At 37.4% G+C, this 14,009-nt stretch overlaps 2 protein-coding genes across 2 annotated transcripts; one reads left to right on the top strand and one right to left on the bottom strand.

Moving 5' to 3' along the window:
• Positions 1 to 2,720: 2,720 nt before the first annotated feature.
• On the top strand, positions 2,721 to 10,462 carry LOC131322078 (lipase-like). Its single transcript, XM_058353216.1, has 11 exons — positions 2,721 to 2,872; positions 3,002 to 3,071; positions 5,068 to 5,147; positions 5,500 to 5,565; positions 5,701 to 5,748; positions 5,877 to 5,944; positions 6,599 to 6,671; positions 6,761 to 6,922; positions 7,719 to 7,913; positions 9,099 to 9,187; positions 10,086 to 10,462. Exons 2-11 carry the CDS (start codon positions 3,005 to 3,007, stop codon positions 10,297 to 10,299), a joined length of 1,062 nt encoding a protein of 353 aa, XP_058209199.1. The 5' UTR covers positions 2,721 to 2,872; positions 3,002 to 3,004; the 3' UTR covers positions 10,300 to 10,462.
• Positions 10,092 to 13,296, bottom strand: LOC131322079 (uncharacterized). The gene is made up of 3 exons (XM_058353217.1): positions 12,801 to 13,296; positions 11,725 to 11,867; positions 10,092 to 11,407 (listed from the first exon to the last, which is right to left on the bottom strand). The coding sequence occupies exons 1-3, from the start codon at positions 13,168 to 13,170 to the stop codon at positions 11,363 to 11,365; spliced, it is 558 nt and encodes a 185-aa protein (XP_058209200.1). The 5' UTR covers positions 13,171 to 13,296; the 3' UTR covers positions 10,092 to 11,362.
• Between the last annotated feature and the right edge of the window lie 713 nt (positions 13,297 to 14,009).

Genomic DNA, 14,009 nt, shown 5'->3' with positions numbered 1-14,009 from the left:
CAAAAGTAAATTATTTTTAAAGTTAACAATGTTGGGGTAAAAGATGGCTCACAATGGTATAATCAAACTTAACAACATTCTTAGAAATAATCAAATTTTGGGCTTTGGATAACCAAAACTAGCAACCTTTTTCAATAATCAAAATTTGTGGATATCACACCACATAAGTTAACTGGTTCTAAAATTTATGTACACGCGTGTTTCAAATGGTATTTTCTTCGCGTGCACTATATCTCATTTTCTTCGGCCACAAACTCTTTCTTTTTCTTTCCCTCCAAAAATGAAGCTCATATCTTTCAATTATTTACAATTCAACTAATTGTCACCGGATTAAGGTATTTCACTTTTTTTTTCATTTTTTTTTTCGTTCCTCTTCTTGTGGTTGAGTACATGAAGAACTTTGCATTCTTTTACAAATTCAAGAACACGTCTGTTTTTTTTTTTTTTTTAGTAAATAATTTTTTTCCAAATTCATAATATGAGGGAAGGAAGTCACCAATTTTTTCTCCAAAATTATGAGAGAAAATCGATATATTTTTGCCAAAAAAAAACCGTAATGGAGAAAAGTGATCGATGGTGGAAAACATTTGTCGCCGCATTAAGGTATTTCATTTTTTTTTTCATTTTTATTTTATTATTTTTTCGTTCTTCTTCCTGTAGTTGAGTACATAAGGAACCTTACATTTTTTTACAAATTCAAGAACACATCTGATTTTTTTTTTTTTGAGTACATGATTTTTTTTCCAGATTCATAATATTAGGGAAGGAAGTCACCAATTTTTTTCCCAAAATTAAAGGAGAAAATCGATATATTTTTGCCAAAAAAAAAGTGTAATGGAGGGAAGTGATCAATGGTGGAAAGCATAAGGGGAAAGAGAGTGTAATTGTAGTGTATCTATTATTTTAGTTATGGACTAAAAGTGACCATTGTGGACCTCAACATTGTTAAGCTTAACAACCTCTTAAATGGATAATCAAAAGCTGATGTGTCAACTTTTGGTTATCCATTTTTGATTATGCCACTGTGGATAAAGTTATCATTTTTTGATTATACCACTATAGATATGGCCTAAGTAATAACCAAAACTCAATAACCAAACTCAAAATTCAATAATTCAAAAAATAGCCCACATTGGAAATTGTCTCATTGAGACGAATAATTTAATGTGATCGGATGAGTAATTGGAACTCGTTTGTGATTGGATAAATGTGCATAGTGTATTGTAGAGTTTTTTTTGGTTAGGGATGCAAAAATAACCAATATAAAGGTAGATGTTGTTAAGTTTGATTATAAACTAAATAGATAATCAAATACTGACGTGATACATTTTGATTATTGATTTTAATTATGGGTTTTGTTAACGTATGCCCCATAGGCATATGATAAATACTATATATTCTCCTTTATTTATTATTGTTTCCATGGGAAATCTAAATTTGGAATCTCAGTCATAAACTCTTCATTAAATGTTTTTGAAATGATCAATTTTTTTTGTTTTGGACAAAAATACCCGCTATCAAACCAACACATTTTCCTCCAAAAAAAACTTTCGGCATATAAAATCAATGACGATAATATCTTCTGAGTGACAAAAACTTGAAAACGAGCCGTGCTACTTAAAGTATAGGTACCGTAAAACTTCCCCTGATCACTTGGCTTCTCCATTACAGGTGAACTGGAAAACGAGCCGTGCTACTTGCACCGATGGGCACGTGGGGCCCACTCCGGGTCCTGCATAGATGATTCAAGCCGTTCAATAATTTTTAAAAAAACTCGAGTGGGCCCGCGAGAAATTAGCTCAATTCAATATAAGTAGGTACTCGATCTAATCTTTCATTTTTTTCGTTCAGATTTCAGAAAATTATTAAATGGCTTGGATCATCCGTGTAGGATTCGGAGTGGACTCCGCATGCCCATCGGTATGAATTCCATCGGTCCCCTTAGTGTATATAAACGATTCAAAACGGGACCTTACTAATGTATATATATTTTTTAGCTTTTTGTGGTGCATCTCTAGTTCTATAAATGCACATAAAATGTATATACAGAGATGTACACGTACGAATTTATGTTTAACCAAAAAAAAAAAGAGACGTACACGTACTGTTTTTCTTGTTTGCTAGTAATTTTATTTTTTTTTTAAAATCTGATATGGGTTTTGAAATTTTTCAAAGAATTTTTTTATATTGCTCACGTGTCCATGGAAGGTGAAAAGGCCGAAATATTTTTTTGGAGGAAAGGTGTATGTTTGATTAGGGCATTTTTGTCCAAAATAGAAAATTTTGATCCTTTCAAAAGCATTTAATAAAGAAGTTATGGCTTGTATCTCAAACTTAGGTTTCCCATGCAAACAACCGTAAATGAAGAAGGATATATAATCTCTATCATATGCCTATGGGGCATACGTTAAGAAAACCCTTTAATTATTACCATTGTGGATGCTCCCGTTGATGCATACTAGCTTAAAAAAAAAGAAAAAAAAAAGAAAAAAAGAAGAAAGAAGAAGTCCAAACCGCTCCTATTTGAAAAGTCCAAAAACCGGTGACCCAAACACAAACCGGATCAACCGTCATCTCCCGTCAAACACGCTTCGATCCTCACCCGATTTTCCCATAATACCCCCAACCAGGAAAACAAGACCCCGCAGTCCGCACACAAATCACACGTAAATAGAAATAATCCCGAGGGCAAATACGTACCTAACTTTACACGTATTTTTCTGTACTAGTACTACTCTTATGTATTTATCTGCGCTCTCTCACCTCCTATCAGCGCATTGAATGCAATTTGTTGCAATCCCTCGTCGTCTTCCCCATACGGCCGTCCAATTCAATAATTTGATCTCCGGTCGCCAGGAAATCACCACCGTCGGTAAGTTTTGGAGCTCCGGCGGCTTCTCTTTATGGCTTGTTAGGTTTTTTGCTTTACTTGTGGATATTGTTGATTGGTGTCTTTATTTGTTTTGTTTTGGATTTTATGTTGTTTTTTTGGGTTTTGCAGTGTATGGATCAAAGAAGGTGGCTAAAGGTGGGGATTTTGGTAGCTTTGTTTGCTTTATGTTGGGGCAGAGGTAAATAAATTGTGTAGTCCATTTATTTACTAGGTGTAGGTTTTTGTAGTTTATGCTCTTAGGCATCGTTTGATTCGCAGATTAAAACATGTGGGATTAACAATCGTGGGATTGTTAGTCCCTAGACTATTTGTCCTGGATTAATTTCATCTGTAATTCTACCCGATCCCTTGTTTTGGGTTTAGGGTTTTGATCAATTGTAAAGTTGTGAATGGGTGAGAGAATGTATTGACTAGTATTTTTTATAGTGTAATATTTGTTTACTTAATTATGGGAATTGAATGGCCATTAACCTACATCTAAAGGGGTGAATAATGATTTCATTTGTAATGCACATCATATATATTCTAGTTAATTTAACAGACCTAACAGTTGGAATGAGCATTTGGATGTACTAGTCTAGCCAGACTGCCATAGCTTCCAGCTTCATTCCACTGAGCTATTTGCCTAATGGAACAATGTGACTGGTGATTGGAATTTCTTTCAGCCACCTTGAAGGAGGCGGTTAGTTCGACCAGAGTGACCTAGATTCAATCGCGGTTGATCAAGCACTTAGTTAAGTCATAAGTACCTTTGGGAAATGGGATAGGGCAGAAGAGTACTGATGCGCCATTGCTAGGGGTGAGCACGGGTTGGGTTTGCCCTTGGCACATCACTGACCCGAATAAGTCGGGTGTCCATTTCCCTCACCCGTTACCAACTGAGGAACTGGTTGAAATTGACCGATCCCATTCCTTTGGTTACTGTCGGGTATGGTCGGGTACATTGGGGTGAGACTGCTCTTGCTCTGAAATTATTTTCCCTCAAGGGCTTGAAAAAGATTGAATCCAACATATCTGATGAAGTGACAGAGAGAAATAGAGAAGAGAGTGACGGAGACTCAACGAAAGAGATTTTTTTGATTTGGCTGTCCTTGTAACGGAGAGAAGAAGATCGAATGGGGATTGTTGCCGCTGTATGAGTACTTCATATTTGATGGCCCCATTGTTCCATCTCCACACTCGTAGAGTGTGATAGCAATATTCTTTCTGTTTGATCGGAGATTTAGATGAGAGAGAGCCAGAGAGGGTGGAAAGGTGTTGTTTGAGAGATGAGATATGAGAGGGCTGCAGAGAAGAAGAGATCCATGGCAGTAGTGAGTTATAGAGCAAAGAGATGCTTGTTGGGAGGAGAGAGGTGTCTTTGGAGGAGAAAGTGAAAGTAACATGACAACTACTCTTTTCAACTCACGGGGAAAGTAACACGTGACAGCTAAGGATGGCTTGATATTAAGAGTACTAATGGAACCTCTTTCTACGGGGGGAGTTGGTTAGAGCAGGTGAAATATATCTAGATCCGGTACCCGCCCGAAACTAGCATTTTTCTTCTTAACCTCATCCATTTTGACCGTACAGCACAATGAAACCGACCATGGACAAGCGGGTCGGCCTGGTTGAAGGGGCCGGGCGGATATCTGCTCACCCTTAGCCACCGCTTTCATGCTTTCTTGCTAAAGACAATTGGCCATGTAGTATCTTACCATTTTTAGTTATCACAAAAAAAAGAGAACAAAAGCCATTCATGGTGATTGGCAGGAAAAGCTATATCATATAAATTTGGATGGCAATCATTTGGCCCTTTGGTTTATCTCAACGTTGCAAGGAAATTGTACTCTAATGAGGCAAGGAGGATGTGGGGTGAGCGAGGTTTACCACCACTGTACCGGTCGTTGATAGTGCGGCATTGGAACAAATGGCATACAGTTTTGTAGTTTTCACTACCACATGCGCGAGCAAGCATTACTATGAAATCCAGCATTTTTTAATTTACAACCAATATAAGTGTCCTAGTGTGCGTTAACGCATGCCATGTAATTTTTTGTTTCCCTTTTTGTTGGTCATCTTCTCCGTTAAAGAGTTTATTTGCCTAACTTGAACATATGAAGCAGTAAGTAGATGGCCTTTATTTTGGTGTTAAAAAACAATACAGCAATTTCTAAGCATTTTTTTTTATGCAGACCTCAAGGTCAAGCACAAGGATGGTTTGGCCGTTTACAATCATACACTTTCAACAACACTAGTGGAGTATGCTTCCGCAGTAAGTTCTGCATCAAAACAGTTTTTTTTTTTACATAGTAGGGATGTGATTTGGAGGTCAATGTAAGGCTGTAATGTTCTTGTATGCCACTTCTTTTCGTCTTGTTTTATTACGCTTTTGAGTTGATTTTCGATAGCTAGTTGACCTGGTCTCTTAAGAGAGATACATACCCTATTTGTCCAACCTCCTTTGTGCTAAAAACATTGATATTAGTCGTTGGCATTCGTTTCTTGTGGCTTTAAAGTGCTTCAAAACAGGAAGTTGGCACCTACGTGATTAAGGTCATTTCATTTTGCTTCGATTTACTTGAATCCACTAATGTGGACAAGGGATCTAATCCTTACACTTGCAGGTGTACATGTCTGATTTGACAGAATTATTTTCTTGGACATGCCAAAGATGTGATGATCTGACCAAGGTATGACTACTATTGGCATGTTCACTATTTGGACTAGTAGCTCTCGGTAGTTATAAGACAATGTTAAATTGCTACTGCTTTAGAGTTGAGTAATATGTGGTGCTGTTTTTTTCTTCTCAATTTTTATTGGAGCAGGGATTTGAAGTGATAGAGCTGGTCGTTGATGTCCAGCACTGCCTGCAGGTGCTTTTCTCATTCATTCCAAAGTACCATGTGGAAAACAAGGACGAATCATCTCTCTGGCAATATTCATTTCGTCATAGTTATATCTATATTACAAATTTTGACAAATTTATGAATATGCATCTCAGGGGTTTGTTGGGGTGGCAAAGGATCTTAATGCTATTGTGATTGCTTTCCGAGGCACTCAGGAACGCAGGTTCGTTGAATTATGAGTGGAATCTGTTTACAACTGCTGTGGTTTGATGTAGTAAATGCCTAAATGGTCAACCTATGTGGTGTGCTCTCTGTGTATGAATTGGTCGTGCGCTTGTGTTGTGATTTTGAGTTCCTTGGCTTGTGTTCTAATAGAAACCACAGGAAGAAAGCGACCAATACATGCACATGGCATCCTGCTCTGTGCTCCTCAGCTATGCATGAAGATTAAAGACAGTATATGTTCTAATTAGTAACGCATTGAGCTTAAAAATATGACAATTAGATGATGAGTCTGTGTCATGGATAATTTCACAGTTAATCTTCTCTGATAAGTGTAAATGTCAATTTGCCCCCTGCAAAGAATATTATTTATGTAAACACCAATACCTTGTGTTGTCTCAGTTATTGTTTGACACTCAAGGTCCGCTCGATTATTCCCTACTGTCTTTGTATGCATCAACCTGATCTTGGTGGTCGTAGTAGGCTTAGATCTTGTAAAATGCGGTTCAATTTTTGTACTTCTAATTGTTGGTTACATATCAGTAGCATTTGAAGATAAATATATCAATGCCGCTTCCACTTCATTTTAAAATATCCTCTTGCTGTCAATGGCCATTTTTTCAATACTTTTCATTGATGATCTACATGCTTACAGCATCCAGAATTGGGTTGAAGATCTGTACTGGAAGCAGCTCGACTTAAACTACCCTGGCATGCCTGATGCAATGGTACGTGTTGCAATAAAGTTTTTGAGTATGTGTTTGAAATATCAGTACTATAACAAAAGGCGGAGCGATAACACATTGTGTTGTTTCAGGTGCACCATGGATTTTATTTTGCGTACCACAACACAACTATTCGTCCTTGTGTTGTAAATGCTGTTAAAAGAGCGAAGCAATTGTATGGGGACATTGATATTATGGTTACTGGGCACTCAATGGGAGGGGCTATGGCCGCCTTTTGCGGGCTGGATCTCACGGTAATCATTTTGAAGCCTTTCTAGGATTTTACCCTTTTTTTCCCTCTCTTACATTGCAACTCTGCTTCTTTTTTCAAGAAAGGCTTCCAGTATATATCATCAGTATTGCTTTTGTGATTATACTACTCATGTGGGTCTGTGTTTGAAAGGAGAACCAATAATGCAGGAACTTGGTTAGTTTTTTTGTACGATATTCATGAGTGATGCTAGATATACTAATCCTTTTGTCTTTGGACCCTGTGGCTGGCGAGTATACATAAGGAAATTGAAATTGGGGGCCGGTTGACATGGTTACATCCAGAGTTTTATTGTGGATGTTTTGAAAGAACCATTGAGTCCAAAGACCGAGATTGAGCATGAGGTTCTGGATTATCATAGTTTAGCAAGCAAACATATCTTACCTAGGGTCGGTGAAAGTTTGAATTTCTCCAAGGTTCTTGTCTTATCCAGTCATTGTTTTTCTCGCATTTGTAGATTGTTTTCTTTAAAGAAGTTTCATCATATTATTTTTCAGTTGCTATAAGGAAGAGGGTATTTTAAATGACATGAACTTGTTTACTCTTTTTTCTCGTTTACCACGTAGATGTCCAGACTTCAGACACATACTTCAACTCTTCAAACGGTTGGAATTCAAAATTTCCTAATCTACCTATTTTACATGAAGAACTCCATTTCTTTGATTCATTTATTCTTGAGTGAATTCTTGGCTTACAAGGCGTAGTTTATTCTTCGGTTATTGCTGCAGTTTTAAGCAATTGTACATCTTTGCAATGAAGGGTTTTCTGCTTATTCCCAGGTCAATCATGAAGCGGGGAATGTTAAGGTTGTGACATTTGGACAACCTCGCATTGGCAATGCTGCTTTTGTGTCATACTATAGCAAACTTGTGCCAGATACAATTCGAGTCACAAATGAACATGATATTGTCGCTCATTTGCCGCCGTTTTATTCTCATTTTGCACAAAAGACATACCATCACTTCCCGAGAGAGGTAATCCTCACATCCCAAATTGATGTGGATACATGTTATTTCCCGTAATTAGTATGCTCTTCTACTTATTCCCAAGAATGTTATTCTGGTAGTTAAACTTATGTATTGATAAATGTTATTTCAATAGCTTTTGTTTTTGGTTTTACAACAAAACGTCCTTGTAACTCCTCAGTTCTTGGAGGTTTAGGGGGGCCACTGTTTTAGTGGTATTCTGAGAGCAGCCACTTTGTGCATATATTGCCAAAGGTTAGGTCCGTCTCCAATTATCCCCCGCCAATACCCCCAATGATTGGGGACTAGATGGGTTATGTTATGTTGTTGTTGTTGTTGTTGTTTTTTGTTTGATCGGCTTCAATAGCTTTTGTTACAAAACAGAAGTTCACAAATTTTATGGAGTCACCGTGTCTTGTGAGGTTTTCATTAAAATGATGTATTTGCTGATTCAAAGAGTAAAATTTAAACTATGATTTGCAAAATGTTGACAATTTGCTTGAATAGTTGAACAAATGTGTTTCCCCATATTCCTTCCCTTAGTAATATTTGGGAGGTTACATCATAATTTCCTTAACATGCTCTCCCTTCCCTAACATGCATTGTTTTATATGAGTCATTTAGTCTTGTGAATTTGTTTGAAGTTATCACTGGTTCTTGGGGTGAATGCAATTCTGGCCAAGCTTATTGAAATCTTGGATTGAGAACAAGTGGCGGTCCAGAGATTTTTGTTGGAGTGGACATTTAGCAACTTAAATTTTCTAAACAAAATAAAGACAAAATCCCACATTTCAGGATTTCTTGTACTTCCGCTGAATACACTAGTTATACTTCTCATACAACAAATAAAATAGAGTTTTCAAAAGTGGATATTGCGTTGCAAAAACATGTAGATAATTGGTGGTTTACAATAGCCCTCAACAGGTTTTCCTACGTGGAACTCTTTACCTTCTGTTATTGCAGAATTGTACCTACTAACCTTATATTCTTAACTTGGTCAATTATCTTTATATCTTGTAATAATGTCTCCTAGCTTGCACTGATTTAGTGGGTTTGATAAAAGCTTTTCATAAGAGAGTGGGCTGTTCAAATGTTTGGTAGAGAGTGCTAGACCACAACCCCGAGGATGTTAATTTTTGCTTTCCAGGATGGCAAGAAATTTTTGTTTAATTGTACTCTTTTCCTAAACTGCAGGTGTGGATTTATCATGTTGGATTTGGTAGTTTAATTTATACAGTTGAGAAGGTTTGTGATGGTTCTGGCGAAGACCCAGACTGTAGCAGGTACTGTTTCCTTCCTGCGATATTCATGTTACCACTCCTAAGTGAACAAGGAGTATTAAATTTTGCTATTACTACATCGAATCAAGTACAAAACCAAAACCTTTACTCAAATTAATCAAGGTACGACAAATTAAACTTGGGTAACACACACCTTGTATGCTGACAGCCCGACACAGTTACACTTCAAACTTGGTGTCACTTTGCACTCTTCGCTTCTAAATTGGAATTGGACCTTTTAAGCCCCACTCTTTAAGTTAGTGAATCCTTTAAGTGATCATCAGAAAATGGGCACGTGAGCTGCATGTGACCTAATTGAAGGACATTTTGGTTAATTGAAGGACATTTTGGTCTGTTTAACTATTTTCCACCAGTCCACCACTACGCCCCATTAATTCAGAACTTGGCTTCTCTGTTCCCTTCCCAGCTTCACGAAAAATATTTGCAATTACTACTTCTTTAGCACAAAGAAATTATTTGAAAATGAGATTTGCTGCTGAAGTGGAACAAACTTTGGGGAGAGATTAAGGGGGTGTAAATTAAATTAAATTTAAAACTTTTTAACGAGGTTTGAAGGGAAAATAAGTGTTTAATGACGGTTCTGCCCTCACATTAGGTCACATGCACCTCATGTGACCATTTTCCGTTACTTTCAAATTGGGGTATCAACGGAAGGGTGACACCCTTTGTTGCACTGAAGTGTGAGGGTCAGAATATTTAAATTAAAAGTGAAAGTTGCCAAGTGACACCAAGTGTAAAGTGTGTGGGGATGCAAAGTTTTCTTTACCTATTAAACTTTGCTGGGTGAGAGCGAATATGGAAAATAAATATGAACTCTATGACTTCAGAAGTGGCTCCAATTGCGAAAAAAACCTTCTAATTTTCCAAGTAAATTGTGCAGGTCTGTGGTTGGGAACAGCATTTCAGACCATTTAGAATATTACGGCGTTAAATTAGGAGCCCTGGGATCAGACGTGTGCAGAATTGTCATGGATTCTCGATTGGCCGCGTACAGCACTCAAGATCAAGCGGGTAATTTAATCTTGTCCCGCAATCCTTCCTCGTCTGTTGTGAATATGAAGTCTGAACCAAGCGCACCGATCAACTCTCTTTAGAACTCAATAAACTTAGCATTCTTTGTTTCGAGCCCCTTTAGGAGGTGTAGTTGATGATTTTCAATGCATGGCCTGAGATGGGGATTCTGTATATAACTAATGTACAATTTGTGTCGTGTACATTTCATCCTTGTGAATATACGTATGCTGACAATATTGTGTATGTATGTATCCTCTCTCTCTCTCTCTCTCTCTCTCTCTCTCTCTCTCTCAATCAATGCGGTTAGTGTAGATTTGGAGATAATTTAATGTTACACCGGGATCCAGCTTCTCTCTCTCTCTCTCTCTCTAGGTGCCCCTCCGCCCGATTAATGCCTACTGAATTTTACAATTCTGAGTGACTGGTTAAAACAATGAGCTTGTTCCTGGCTGTTGTAACTAATCACAGAAGGCGATGGAATTCATCCACCTATCAGGTCTATGATGAGAATCGGGACTCCATTTCATATGTTTCATTCTTGATTCTCCAAAAGTAGGGTTCTGCTTTCTTGTAATTGTTATAGCATCTTGTAAATTTTAGGAAGTGTTATCTCGATCATGTTTTGTGAGTTTTCTGATGTTGGATCTCTTGACGAATATCACTAAGTTCATGAACATAATGCTTTGACACCGCTGTTGGTTTTTTTTGGTGAAAGAGAGGTTTGCAATCCAATTTTATGATCCTGTTGGGTTGCAATGTATAGCAACTCCCCAACGCAAGGGTTTGGCTGGGTAGGAGTATGGCGACAAGCGAGGGTTTACGCCTCCAAGCTCGTTGGTTTGGTGCTCACACCGCTAACAAAAACCCTTAGGGTTATTGGAAGCTTTTCCGTCAATAACTTCGGAGCTACGGGTTTAGTCGAGCTGCAAGTTGATATCCAGTTACATGTATCAGTAAGCCTGCGATTACTATAAAATATATATTTCTATTTTGAATATGTGAGATTTTTCTTGGACAGCCCTTACATGTGTTCAAGCAATAAAGGGGAAACAATACAATTCTTCAACATGTGAACTGGAAATATGAAACTCTATGGATATGTATAGGCAAAGAATAGGCTTCTTGTATGGTTCAGTTTGTGCTTCAGTTTGTTTTGGGCTCTTCTGCTGGTGAACCAGGCACAATTTCCTGCACAGAAAAAACTCTTCCTTTAAACCATGGAACTCAATGGACCCTGAAAACAATTTATGCCATGTAGCTTGAATTTGTGGAGGAAAAAAGACATGGAAACAAATAGAGCAATAAAATACAGACGGGGCATTCTCAATGTGAAAGCGCCTCGGTATTTTTTTGGGTCTTGCCTACGTTGCCTGATTTGTTTTTCGGGTCTTGGGTGGCATTTTGTCGATTAAAATAACATAAACCCTAACGCTTTTTTTTTATTATAGAATTTTAGAGAATGAAAGCATGACTCAAGTGCAAATTTGTCGTGTAAAAACTCGTACCTGATTAGAAACAAGAGTTTTCTCTTCCTCACTAGCGGCTGTGGGGGTGGCAGCAGAGATAGCAGCGGGTGGAGTTTCAGCAGCAACGGTTGGCACCGCTGCTTCCTCTTTCTCTTCCTTCTCTTTCACCAGCTCTCCAACACCTACAATCAAATGACAAACTACACGATATCAAAAATTATGATTTACATTTTACAGCTCCATTTGATGGGTGAGAAATGGTGGGAAAAAACAAAAACAAAATAGTGTCTTATATATATTTTTTGTTTCTTTAGCGAATCGTTGAGAAAAGCTCATTTCTTTTCTAAGCCTTTCTCATAACCCAAATGAGTTGTTGATGCCACACATGGTATCTTTCTTTGCCAATATTTTGTCTATTTGTAGTTTGGTAATTAAATCACAATATTCCCATCCGAAAAACATAAACGAAAACAATGATGTTTTTTTTTTTTTTTTTTTAAAGTTTGCGTACACTAAGTTATTTTTGAAGTTCAAATAATGTCATTAAAAGGGTTTCCGGAAAAATGAGGGATTTTTAACAAAATCTTTCCGGAAACAATTGTCAAACAAGTAAAATGTTGTATGACTTAATTTCTTTGTTTTTAAGAATAGAAAACAATTTTCAAAAACTATACAACATAATTACCCAGTACGCGGTTGATTTCTCTCAAACTCTAGCTTATTTTTCGACTCACTATTTTTTTCAATTATTGTTTTGGATTATTTTTTATTTCTCCAATTTCTCTCGTACTGTGGAACAAAATAAACTAACGATGAAAAAAAGTCAAAACTTTCTATTGCGGAATACTTCTATATATTCTTACTTTTTATTGCAAATTTGATCCATATATTGATAACATAAATCAATAAAAACTAGAAGCTTAAAAAAATCATTGGAGATGAAATTAAATCCCCAAAATCTATTGCGGAATACTTCTATATATTCTTAATTTTTATTGCAAATTTGATCCATATATTGATAACATAAATCAATAAAAACTAGAAGCTTAAAAAAATCATTGGAGATGAAATTAAATCCCAAAAAAAAAAAAAAAAAAATTATAACAACTGCGAACCGTTTGTTTTCGTCTCCATTTTCGCCTCTTCACCCAATCCCTTTTCATCCACAACATCCTTTGATTTCTCAGAACCACCAACCCCAATAATCTTCTCATCTGTTGCAACAATATCTTCACTCTTCGTTTCCTCTTTTGCCCCTCCCTCAAATTCCTCCTTTGTTATCTCACCACCTTCTCCCACTTTTTCCACCGCCTTGTTGATCACTTCATCCTTTTTGCTCTCTCTTTTTTCTTCCACCAATGTGTTTGGGGTGGTGGTGTTTCCATTGGTGGTGGTTTCTACAGCAACATCTTCTTTCTTGTTGCTCTTGCTTTTGGTAATGGTGTTCTCAGTGGCGACGGCATCCTTTGACTTCCCACAACCCATTTTTCAGAGCTGTGAGGGGGAGAGAGAGAGAGAGAGAGAGAGAGAGAGAGAGAGAGAGAGAGAGAGAGAGAGAAGTTGTGCCTGTGTTTTTTTTTTTCTTGGCTTACTGGTGGTTAGAGAGGAACCGTTGTTTTTCGGGTTGTGTTTTGAATGGTTGAGAGGTCTATGCTTGAGGAGGGTAAATAGGAGGGGAGGGGGGCTCTATTTTTAGACAAAGTGGAAGGGTGGTTTGGGAAGGTTATATTGTTGGTAATTGGACTTTTTTTCTTTAGGTTGGATTGAACTAGCATACGATCAACTAGTTTTATTAACGTACTCTTCTCATTGACTTCTTCTGTTTGCAATTCCTATTTGCCTAAATGTAAACCATCTTGCAAATGGACTCTCATTTCGCGAGTAAGATTTTTTATCGTGAAAGGAGTTTCATTTATAAAAAATTATCAAGAATTTAAATATTGGTTGGTTTAAGATCATTCATTTTTTTGAGTTAACATTTGTTGGGTTGTGACCGGGATTTGGAGAAGGAGCGTCCGGACGGATGCGGCTACCATTCGGATGTTTGGCTGGACTACATTTTTTTGAGTTAACATTCATATACCACATACTTGTTGCCTTGTTGGTCTCAATCAACTTTGTAGCAAGATCACCAATACGTTTGAGTTAAAAAGCATCTTCATCGAATCTCATATTAACGATGTAGTTTTGGTTCTCGGCCTGGGGTTTTTCAGTGGTGGGTTGGGCTTGTTGGGAGTTTTGTGGCGGTTTGGGTGGTCGGCAGGGTTGCTATCTACTTAGGGTTAGGGTTTAGGTGTTGGGCTGGGCAGGTTTGGTCCTCTTTT

This window comes from Rhododendron vialii, chromosome 4a (genome assembly GCF_030253575.1).
Source record: "Rhododendron vialii isolate Sample 1 chromosome 4a, ASM3025357v1".
NCBI classification, from domain to species: Eukaryota; Viridiplantae; Streptophyta; class Magnoliopsida; order Ericales; family Ericaceae; genus Rhododendron; species Rhododendron vialii.
Note: the sequence above shows the minus strand (reverse complement) of the source record. Positions and strands in the feature narration are given on the sequence as shown.

Bases quoted from the DNA above. Each gene is read 5' to 3' on its own strand.
- LOC131322079 (XM_058353217.1), bottom strand. From the start codon at position 13,170: ATGGGTTGTGGGAAGTCAAAGGATGCCGTCGCCACTGAGAACACCATT. The intron at 11,868-12,800 runs GTTCGCAGTTGT...ATTTGATTGTAG, and splicing joins AATGGAGACGAAAACAAACG to GTGTTGGAGAGCTGGTGAAA. The intron at 11,408-11,724 runs GTACGAGTTTTT...TTTTCTGTGCAG, and splicing joins AAACTCTTGTTTCTAATCAG to GAAATTGTGCCTGGTTCACC.
- LOC131322078 (XM_058353216.1), top strand. From the start codon at position 3,005: ATGGATCAAAGAAGGTGGCTAAAGGTGGGGATTTTGGTAGCTTTGTTT. The intron at 3,072-5,067 runs GTAAATAAATTG...TTTTTTATGCAG, and splicing joins TGCTTTATGTTGGGGCAGAG to ACCTCAAGGTCAAGCACAAG. The intron at 5,945-6,598 runs GTTCGTTGAATT...ACATGCTTACAG, and splicing joins CGAGGCACTCAGGAACGCAG to CATCCAGAATTGGGTTGAAG.